This window comes from Cotesia glomerata, linkage group LG6, assembly GCF_020080835.1.
Source record: "Cotesia glomerata isolate CgM1 linkage group LG6, MPM_Cglom_v2.3, whole genome shotgun sequence".
NCBI classification, from domain to species: Eukaryota; Metazoa; Arthropoda; class Insecta; order Hymenoptera; family Braconidae; genus Cotesia; species Cotesia glomerata.
In genome coordinates this window covers 2,909,399-2,921,473 of record NC_058163.1, presented here as the reverse complement: position 1 = coordinate 2,921,473, position 12,075 = coordinate 2,909,399, and the positions used below count along the sequence as shown (strand labels likewise).

Genomic DNA, 12,075 nt, shown 5'->3' with positions numbered 1-12,075 from the left:
ATTTTTCATATATTTCATATATATTATATATATGTATATATGAAAAATATATAAAAATGCATATGGATACTTAAATGAAAGCTCTTGATTAGTGTAACATCGGGATGAGCTTACATCTTTAAAAATGTAAATATTGAAGAAAATACAGTGCAATTTAACAAAAGTCATTATTTAATAATGCAAAATTTTAATTACTTATAGTTCACAAGTCACGGCAGTCACGTAGTGACTGCAAGATTTCTAGTTAATATTAACTTAATTACACAAAATTTTTGTTTAATTTAAACAGCACAGCAAAATTATCATAATTTATTTTAAATAAAAATTTAATGTTATTTTAAATATAAGATAAAATTAAATTTTTTTTATTATATTTAATAACATAAAATTGATGTTTACACTGCTTAAATAATTAACTTGATTTCAAAAGATTTTTTTTAATTCTCAGAATAAATAAAAAAAAATTTAATTTTGTTAATTTTATAATAAAAAATAATTTAGTTTTTATTTAAAAAATAAAATAAAGAGTAAAAATTTTTTAAATCAATTTTCAGTTTAAAAAATAAAATTGAAGTTAGAAAAATGTTTTAAGAATTACTTAAAATAAATTTAAAGTTTTAAAATTTTTTTCGCAATTTAAATTGATGTAAAAAATAGAATTGAATAAGAAAAAATAATTACCAAAGCAACGACTGGTATTTGTCTTGAGATCAACGACAACTTTAGCAGACAGCATGTTACCAAAAGGTACAAAAGTGGACGCAAGATCAAAATCCGTAAAGTCCTGAGGCAGATGATAAATAAATAAATTGCAGCCCTCAGGGCCCTCGATTTGTTTTCCAGCAGCATTTATAATCATCGCTTGTTGCTGCGCTGCCAATGCTGCAGCAGCTACAGCCGATGCAACTGAGGAGTTCCCTGTGGTCGTTCCAGTCTGTCCAGCAGTCGGCAGCGCCGAGAATCCTTCATTTTTCAAAAAAAAAAAAAAAAATAAAAACAATTATTTCACTTAATTACCAGAAAAATTATTTTAAAAATTCGAGAGATAAAAAGAGAAAAAAGGCGAAAAAAAAAATGATGATATGCATTACGTTTTAATTAATAACAAGTGTGTAGTATAAAATAATTGAAAATACTGCTAGTCCTATCTAATTGTTTATACACGCCCGCGACTAATTTACTCACTATTATTTAATCCTTTTTTATTGTCTTGTACACTGGCTGCAGTGCTTGTACTTGTAGTCACAGTTTTTCCAATGAGAGCTTCGCATGACGTGTGTTATCGTGTTGTAAAAATTCATCAATTGTTTGTTGTATTTTTTTTTTTTTTTTTAGAAATATAGATTTATTTTATTATGATTTTTTGAACAAAATTTTTGAGATGATTTTCGCGAGATTAATGAAATTTTTTGGCTATTTCTCATGATTTTAAGTGACAATATCTCTTAATTATTATTTATAATTTAAAAAAAGATTTATACAATTTTTTGCTTTTCAAAAAAAAATTTATATTTATTTTTTTTCATCATTTTTAAAAATTTTACTTGAGTATTTTTGAATTTTTTTTTGAATTTAAAAACAATATTTATTATTTTAGAGTATCTAAAAAATTTTTTAATTAAATAAAATTTTTTGGTTTTTGAATTCTAAATATTTTTAAAGTTTTTTTGATAAAAAAATGATTTATTTGTTAAAAAAATTTCTTAATAGCTTGTAAATTTTTCAAGAGATGTTAATTAATTCTTCATTAATTTTTTTAAGAATTTTCAGACAAAAATTAAATAATTAATAATCTATATTATTAAGAGAATAAAATAAAAATTTTTCTCCAGGATATTTATTTAAAAAAATAGGTTTTTTTTTTAGTGAAATTTAGTGTCTTGACTTGAATTTGTGTCTTTTCAAAGTTTCATATCATTCTTACCGATATTTAATTTATTATGATAAGTATTTAGGCTGTATTCGAAAATCTCTAGATACATAATTGAGAAATTACCTTGTATCTTGTGAACTATTGACATTTTTAAAGATATAAGCTCATCCTGATGTTATACTCCTCAAGACCTTTCATTTGAGTACCCACATCAATTTTTTATATATTTTATATATTTATATATTTCACAAATACCATATTTATAAAATATATAAAAAATGTCATGTGGGTATTTAAATGAACGGTCTCGATGAGTGTAACATCGAAATGAGTTTATATCTTAAAAAATATCAATATTAAGAAATGACATTGTATCTTGTCAATTACTGACATTTTTGAAGATATAAGCTTACGTTGACATTACATTCATCGAGACCTTTCATTTGAGTACCCACATCAATTTTTCATATATTTATATATTTTATATATAAGTATATATGGAAAATATATGAAAATGCATGTGGGTACTCAAATGAAAGCTCTCAATGAGTGTAACAGCAAAATGAGCTTACATCTTTAAAAATATCAATAATTAAGACAAGACCTTGTATCTTATGAACTATTGACATTTTTAAAGATATAAGCACATCTCTACATTAAACTCATTAAGACCTTTCATTTGAGTACCCACATCAATTTTTCATATATTTGATATATTTGATATATTTGATATATTTATATATATATATATATATATATATATATATATATATATATATATATATATATGAAAAATATATCAAAAATGCATGTGGGTACTCAAATGAAAGCTCTTGATAAGTGTAACATCAGGATGAGCTTACATATGAAAAAATATCAATAATTAAGAAATGACCTTGTATCTTGTGAACTATTGACATTTTTAAAGATATAAGCTCATCCTGACATTACACTCATCGAGACCTTTCATTTGAGTACCCACATCAATTTTTCATATATTTATATATTTTATATATATTATATATGTATATATGAAAAATATATCAAAATGCATGTGGTGACTCAAATGAAAGGTCTTAATGACTGTAACATCAAGATGAGCTTATATCTTTAAAAATGTCAATATTTAAAAAAGTACAGTGCAATTTAACAAAATTCATTATTTAATAAAGCAAAATTTTAATTTTTTATAGTTCACAAGTCACGTTAGTCATATAATGACTGCAAGATTGCTAGTTACTAATTAAAAGCAAGAAATTTTTTTGATTTAAAAAATTCACCTCATTAATTATAATTTTTAATAATAATAATTAATTAGATAATTGTAATTAAAACCATGAGAATCTAAAAATCCACCAACCTCAAACTAGTTTAATTATTAATTGAATATTTGTAAATTAATAATATAAGGAGAATAATTGTTGTAAATATTATTACTATTACTATTATTAAGCGAATGTAATGTACCTGCATATTGTTGCAAGCTTGAGTAAGCATTGTTTAATGAGTCTTGAAGGCTACCAGCGTTAGCACCAGCACTTAACGATGCTGTCCCAGCCAGAGAGTTAAGTGTAAGAGATACTGGACTAAACCCATTTGCGTTACTAACTGCTGTTCCATTATTGGTAACTTGCGTTGCTGTTGGCCCTGTAAGCCAATAATCAATAATCTATAATCTATTTACACTTTAGCATTGTAATAATTTATTTTTTTACTTTTTAATTATTACAATTATTGGTATTTATAAAATTTTTTTAAATTACTTTTTTTTTACCAAACAAATTTAGAAAATTTTTTATTTTATTTTGAAGTCAATAATTAAAATACTGAATTTTAATTAGAGGAATGGAATTTAAATTTAAAATATTTTATGAAAAAATATTATGTTGTACTTACATTGAGTGAGACTTCCCTGTGAATTAACTAATCCACCCAATGCTGTAAAAATAATAAGAATAATTTAGTAAAATAAATTGAATAATATTTTCTTTATTTTTAAGTTACTAGATAAAATAAAAAAAAATAAAAATTTTCATAAAAAATTGTAAATAATTTTTTAAAAAATAATTTGAATCATGAAAGCATTAAATAAAATTTTTTTTAATTACTTTATGCACTTAGTATCAAAAAATCAATTATTGATTTTTAACCCACTAATTTTTATAGATATTAAGATAATTTTTTGTTCTATCAAATTATTTTAATGAAATTATCAGCTCAATTTTTTTTCTATAAAATTCAATAAAAGTATTTTAATCAGGCAATAAAAAAAAATTATCTCAATTTTTTTTCTATAAGATTTAACGAAATTACTTTAACTAGCTAAAAAAAAATATCGGCTTAATTTTCTTTCTTTTAAATTATTTTAATTAGCTTGAAAAAAAAATTATACCTAGTCAATTTTTTTTATGTAATTATTTTAATAAGATGTTAAAGAAAAAAGTATCAGCTAAATTTTTTTCTATAAAGTTATTTTAATCAAAAAAAATGTTTGTACACTGATAGAAGGATTTGTTTATATTTAATAAGCTTTATTAGCTGTTAATAAATAATTTTTTAACATCATAGGATTTAATAAATATTTATTCAGTTAATGAATTATTTATTAGACGATTTATTAGTGTTAATAAATATTTGTTAACAACAAATATTTATTAACAGTTAATAAGTAATTTATTAAGTAAAATTTATTGACTGCTAATAAATATTTATTAATGATTAATGAATATTTGTTAACTGTTAACAAATATTTATTTAAAATAAAAAGCAAAAATAGCAATTTTCTTGACACTTTTTACAACTCTATAGCTGGAATACATGATAATAATTCAATTCACTAAATAAATTAACCTTTTTAATACTTAAAAATATAAAAGATAATTATGAGCTGTGATAGGATTTGGTATTATACAATAAACGTTATTTTAATGTAATATAATTCATGCAAATAATTTATAAAGATGATTTTTATTTATAAGCAATCTTCATATCATATGAAATTTCAAGCAAAACAAATTAACTCAACAAAATATTTATTAACTGTTAATAAATATTTGTTAACTATTAATAAATACTTATTAACTACACAGAAAGAAAAATTTCTTGATTGGAGAACAAAATTCATGGCTCAAGAAAATTTTCGGGTGTCTGAAGAAAGAACGAAGTTGTGTTGGCCGAAGTAAAAATTTTTCTTGAAATTCTATTCTTGGTGGAAGTCATTTTTTCTTAATTAAAATTATCAAAAATACTTGATACAATAAATTTTTATATTTGATCAAGATTTTTAGATACTTTAGGGAAGCAGCGCCACCTACTTCAGCTGAGAAAAAAATTTTCTCACCTTGAGAAAATTTTTCTCTTGAATATTTGATACCCAATTTATATTATTTTCGCGTGCAATTATATATATTGAATGAAAAAAAATGGTGAAATATTGTTTGATCTTCCCATTTGACATGTTAATCAATAAAAATATTAATGAAAATTTACTTTTATCTTTATATTTAATTTTTTGGAGCAAGAGAGAAATTTTCTCAAGACAAGAAAATTAACTTCTATCAAGAACTAAATTTTTTGGAGCTTCGAGGCTGAATTTTCTCAAAACAACAAGATTTTCTTGACTTAAATAAATTTTTTTGTATCAAGATATGTATTTCTTAAAGCAAGAGAATTAATTTTTGGAATAAGTAAAATTTCTTGTCAAAAAAAAAAAGTTTTTTTCGCTCAAGAAGATAATTAGGAAGAAAAATATTTTCTAGGCTCAAGTGAACATTTTTTTTCTGTGCAAAGTTGTATTGGTCGAAGTAAAAATTTTTCTTAAAATTCTACTCTTGGTCGAAGTCATTTTTTCTTAATTCAAATTATCATAAATACTTGATACAATAAATTTTTTTATTTGATCAAGATTTTTAGATACTTTAGGGAAGCAGCGCCACCTACTTCAGCTGAGAAAAAAATTTTCTCACCTTGAGAAAATTTTTCTCTTGAATATTTGATACCCAATTTATATTATTTTCGCGTGCAATTATACATATTGAATGAAAAAAAATGATTCAATATTATTTGATCTTCCCATTTGACATGTTAATTAATAAAAATATTAATGAAAATTTACTTCTATCTTTATATTTAATTTTTTGGAGCAAGAGAGAAATTTTCTCAAGACAAGAGAATTAACTTCTATCAAGAACAAGATTTGCTTGACTTAAATAAATTTTCTTGGATTAAGAGACGTATTTCTTAAAGCAAGAGAATTAATTTTTGGAATAAGTGAAATTTCTTGTCAAAAAAAAATTTTTTTTTCGCTCAAGAAAATAATTATGAAGAAAAATATTTTCTTGGCTCAAGTGAACCTTTTTTTCTGTGTACCTTTCTCCCAAATAAATATTTATTGAATGTTAAAAAATATTTATTAAAATTTAATAAATTAAATAATTGTCTTTAAGTAAATTAAATTATTTATACTTAATAAATCCTTCTATTAGTGTAACTTTTGTAACTGAGTATTAAAATAATAAAATGTAAATAAAGCCTTAAGACTGAAGAATAACATTAACAATAAAAAAAACTTACTGCCAGAAGGTACTTGAATATTAGCAGCATTAGTCATCGATGCGAGTGCCATAAGATCTTGCATGCTCATGGGTGAGGTAACGCCGACGGGATTAGCTGTAAGATAAACAAAATCTATTGGCAATTGTGTTATTAATAAATATTTATTAAGAAATGTGACAGATTATATATATTAAATTACCTCCGATGTATTCGCCAGTGTTGGCACCGCCCAAAGTCGCCAGAGTTGCCAGTCCTTGGAGATGACTCTGGGTCATCTCTGGGAGACTTGCAACAGCCTGAGGAGTTACAGCCGCGGCTCCGTTCAGGCCAAGGTGCTGCTGAATCAGCAGCTGGTGCTGAACGGTACTGATGGCTGCTGGATTACTTGCGCCAGTGGGACAAGCTACCGCTGAGGGTCCTACACCCGGTGTCAGGGTTGTTTGTAGCTGTTGGAGTAATTGCGCGGATGCCAATGCATGAGTATCATTCTACAATAAATTTTTTTTTTCAAAAGATTTTTGAAAAAAATTTTGGGGGTTTTTTTTTACTTACGTTCGTTAAATAGTGCGGCGCTGGCATCCCAACTGTACCCGCAATGTTCCATAAGTTTGCTTGGTACTGCTGCAATCGCTTTTGATCCTTCTCCTTTTGCGTGTCAGCGAACTTGACAACCAATGGCGATGAACAACCCTGAAAATTTTTTAGAATTAGTTAGTGCTTTGTTAGGAATTTTTTTGCCTTTTTAATGAGTACCCACATGAATTTTTGGATGTTTAAGAAATTTTTAAAATATTTCAAATTTCAAAAATTTGTCAAAAATTGAAAATTTTTCAAATTTTTTGAAATATTTTTTTATTGTTTAAAATTTTGAATTTGAAGTAGTTTTTTTTTCAAATTTTTATCTTTTGTCTAATTTTTTAGTTTTTAACATTTTTTTTAATTATTAAGAATTTTTAATTTGGAATATTTTTGGATTTTTTCAAATTAAATTATTTCTTTAATTTTTGAGTTTTAAGAAATTTTTTAATCAATAATCAATAAAATTTTATTGATTTTTGAATTTTTTTGTCAATTTTTGATTTTTAAAAGATTTTTTTATCAATTTTTGTGTCCTAAAAATTTTTTTCATTGTTTAAAATTTTGGATTTATCCAAATTTTTATCTTTAGTCCCTAATTTTTGAGTTTTGAATATTTTTTTAATTATTAAAAATTTTAAATTTTTAATAATTACAATTTTATTGATTTTTGAATTTATAACATTTTTGTCAATTTTTGATTTTTGAAAAATTTTTTTAATGTCTCAAATTAGGAAATTTAATTTTTTCCAAATTTAAAATTGTTTCGTTAATTTTTTTTTTGATTTTTTGAACTTGGAAGATTTTTTGATATTTTCAAGGTTGAAAAAAAATTTTTTTTTTTAATTTTAATAATTAAAAATTTTCAAATTTTTGTTTTAGTAATTTTTAGTACATAAAAAAAATTATTGAATAAAAAATAAATATTCTTAAAAATATCTCAATTGGTGGGTGTGTTTGATACGATCCTATGATAAATTTAAAATCGGGTTATTATATTGTATCTCCAGTGGGTTAGAGAGAAAAGTTTACCGAAAGGTTAAGTTTATATTTAGTGTAATCGATAATTGAGGCGGATTTCCGGTTATAATTTATTGAGACAGAAATACGCGGCCTCTGAGTAATTTAAATACCCCTTTTTTCAAAGACCCAATTTATAATTATTTATTTTTAGAAGTTTTATAGTCGACTTGAAGATATCAAGATAGCTTATAGAGAAGATTTATTTAAAAATGTGCTAAAAGGTTAATAAAATGTTAAAATCTTAAGTGGTTTTATTGAAAAATTTATTAATTTTATCCAAAACTCAAATTTTAACCATTAGTGTTCAATAAATAAATTTTTATAAAGTTTTATTGATTTAATTAAAAATTTGAATTATTATTGCAAATTTTGAAATGATAAATTTTATTAAAATTCTCAAAAATGATCATTTTTTAATTCAAAATTTTTTTAAAAATAGTACGTACAAATCTTAATATTTATTATTGATTTTTAATTAAAAAATTAATTTTTGATCTAATTTTTTAATTATTAAAAATAGAACATATAAACAGAATTATAATTTATAAAATAAAATCATTCAGAAATTTTTAAATTAAAAAATTAACAAAAAATTCACTTCAATCAAAATTTGACATTATTTTAAAAAGTCTTCATTAAAATAAACCTAAGACCAAAATTTTATTTTAAACTAATTTGACTTCTTTACAGAAATTATTTTAATTAGAAAAAAAACAATTATCTAAATTGAACAATCAAAACCTACAATTTTGCAGTCACTATGTGATTGTCGTGACTTGTGAACGATAAAAAATTAAAATTTAGCTTTATTAAATAATGACTTTTGTTAAATTTCACTGTACTTTCTTAAATATTGACGTTTTTAAAGATATAAGCTCATCCTGATGTTACACTCATTAAGAGCTTTCATTTGAGTACCCACATGTATTTTGATATATTTTTCATATATACATATATATAAAATATATAAATATATGAAAAATTGATGTGGGTACTCAAATGAAAGGTCTCAATGAGTATAATGTCAAGATGAGCTTATATCTTTAAAAATGTCAATAGTTCACAAGATCCAAGGTAATTTCTTAATTATTGATATTTTTAAAGATGTAAGCTCATCCTGATGTTACGCTCATCAAGAGCTTTCATTTGAGTACCCACATGCATTTTGATATATTTTTCATATATACATTTATATAAAATATATAAATATATGAAAAATTGATGTGGGTACTCAAATGAAAGGTCTCGAGAAGTGTAACATCGGGATGAGCTTATATTTTTAAAAATGTCAATATTTCACAAGATACAAGGTAATTTCTTAATTATGTATTTAAAGATAGAGCATTTTTGAATGGAATATGATTTTATCATATGACTATCTTGGAGACAAAATTTTTCTTAATAATATAGATTATAATAAAAAGTTTGGCATTCTTTATAAAATAAATTTGAATAAAAATTTCTAATTACAAAATAAAGTAAGAATATTAAGTACAATAATCATTAAAAAATTCTCAAAAAAATTGTTATTTTTCCTTAATTACATTTTTAAAATTTTTGAAAAATAATTTAATTATTAATTTATTAAAAAAACTAAATAATAAAAATTTTCTCTTCTTCAACACTAAAAATCAAAATAATATAAATTATCTCAATCCCAAATTAAATAAAAATAAATAAATTCTGTCACAACAGATTAAAATAATCTAGCAAACGTCAGCATAAGTAATCCTGAAATTAAAAATCCGGTGACTTAACAATTCCCAAGTCACGAAAATAATACCCAAAAGAAAACGAAGAACAATAATAATAACCCAAAGAAGTTGTCCTTTCCCAACCAGCAATTGTGACAACAGTAATTACAATAATATAACAATAATAAGTGACATTACCTCCATTGTACGGGAATGATGGAGTGCTTTAATAGCATTAATGGCATGCTGTTTAGTTGCAAATGTAACAAAGGCACATCCTCTGCTTTGCCCGGTACTATTATCCCTCAATACCGAGCACTCTTCAATTGCGCCATAAACGTCAAACATGTTTCTTACATCATTTTCGCTGTACTTCTTTGACAGCATGCCAACAAATAGCTTCCGATCTGCAATCAGTCAATCACCAAAATTTCCTATTTAATTACCTCGCCTAAATTTTAAATTTATTTACATAAAATTTTATTAAATTCATAACAATAATAATTATTATTTAATGCCACTAAGCCGCCAAAAAAAATAAACACACCAAAACCAAATAATAAAAAAAAATATTTAATAAAAAAATTGACACAATAATACATTAATATAAAATTAGTATTCAAGTAGAAATCGAACCCTGTACTGCGTGTGCGGGATTTATAATACTCTTTTTACTTCTTCCGGTGTGTGCTGTGCATACTCGTTTAGTAACGACGGGATGCACCATTTCTTACATACTAAATAGTTACACTAAACCTTAAAATTTATTTACTTTTATTAATTTTAAAATCGGATAATTTTTAAATTTAATTATTAAATATTTAATATTTATAACTATGATGTATGATGTATGATGTATGATAAATGATGTGAATGAAATGAACATGAATATAAATATAATAATGATAATGATAATGAATTATTTAATAACAGACAACGATATGCCGCTTACATTACATGCAAATTGCGTAAATACCTCGCTTATATGTGCTAATATGGATTGTAACGTAGGGAGACTGTGGAGGGAGGTATCTTGAAGGCCTCGGCTTGGGCTATAGGTTTATCATCGTCCATACAAATACTAATACAAGTACAAGTACTTACAAATGCTTACTCTACTGTCTAATATTTATTAATAGATACTAGTATAGGTAGAAGAAGATATTATTATTATTTATTATTGTATACATCTGTTAATCATTTACACTGTGGATCTTGATTATTTGTAGGCGCAAGTATTGTTTTTTAAATCAAGTAATTATTTAAATTATTTAGTAGTAAAATAAATTTTTTTTTTATAAAAAAAAAATAAAATTTGAAATTTATTTTTATGTAGAAAAATTTTGAGTTACTTTAAAGTTGATGGAAAAATAATAGTAAATTTTTTTTACTATTTGTAGGAGCGAGTAATTTTTTTTTAAGTACTTATTATTATTTTTAGTACTGAAATAAATTTTTTTTTTTAATAAAAAAAATAAAATTTGAAATTTATGTAGAAAAATTTTGAGTTACTTTAAAGTTAATAGAAAAATAATAATAAATTTTTGATAATTTTTGTTGAAAACAATTTTTTGATTTTTGAAAATATTTTATTAGTTCAAATAAATTTTTTAAAAAATTTTGGAGCCAAAATTAAGAAGAAGATTTAAAAAGTTATAATTATTACAACAAAAAATAATTTTTTTGAACAAACTAAAAATTTTATACAATTAAAAATAAATTTGGGATCTTTGATAAATTAATTGGAGCTCAAAATTTTTTTAAATGTATAAAAAAATTTTAAATAATGTTTTGAAAAAATGGAAACAAAAATTTTAGTAGTGAAATTTGTTTATAAAAAATTTCTGAGTAATTTTGAGTTCGGAAAAAAAATCTTAAATAATAATAATAATTTTTTAGAAGAACTAAATTTACAAAATTTAGAATACTTGGAAGAAAATTTTTCATAGAGAAATAAAATCAATAAGTAGTACATAGAAGTAGGTTAATATCCTCAGGGTATTAAAATATCAAATTTAAAAATTTAATATAACAATTATAATTACAGACAAAAATCAATTAATTCGAAAAAAAATATTCAATAAACGAAAAAAATTAATTCTAGTGAAGAAAAGAATTTTGTAAATTTTCTAAGTAATTGTAAACTTAAAAAAAAATTACATAAAAATAATAATAATAAATTTTTCTACTCCAAAAGAAATTTGTAATAAAAACTAAAAATTTTACTTTAAACAAAATTATTTTCGGTAATTATTTACAAGTGGGATTAAACGTATTTTTGGCCATATCTAGGTAAAAAATTAACGTTTTCAATTTTTTTTTATTCTGCTTGTTTTTACGGCACGTTTATGATAA

At 23.0% G+C, this 12,075-nt stretch overlaps 1 protein-coding gene across 12 annotated transcripts in view; it reads right to left on the bottom strand.

Moving 5' to 3' along the window:
• Positions 1–12,075, bottom strand: part of LOC123266731 (CUGBP Elav-like family member 2) — a 38,728-nt gene that overhangs the window by 4,755 nt on the left and 21,898 nt on the right. For 9 of the 12 annotated variants that reach the window (XM_044731124.1, XM_044731121.1, XM_044731123.1 and 6 more), the window contains 7 exons: positions 9,919–10,127; positions 6,980–7,117; positions 6,627–6,915; positions 6,446–6,559; positions 3,770–3,811; positions 3,341–3,520; positions 682–963 (listed from right to left, as the gene is read on the bottom strand). In XM_044731124.1, coding sequence (XP_044587059.1) covers positions 682–963; positions 3,341–3,520; positions 3,770–3,811; positions 6,446–6,559; positions 6,627–6,915; positions 6,980–7,117; positions 9,919–10,127 — 1,254 coding nt within the window. Of the gene's footprint in view, positions 1–681; positions 964–1,102; positions 1,264–3,340; positions 3,521–3,769; positions 3,812–6,445; positions 6,560–6,626; positions 6,916–6,979; positions 7,118–9,918; positions 10,128–12,075 lie in introns of those variants that run through there. The other 3 variants (XM_044731120.1, XM_044731118.1, XM_044731125.1) reach the window with 3 other exon arrangements.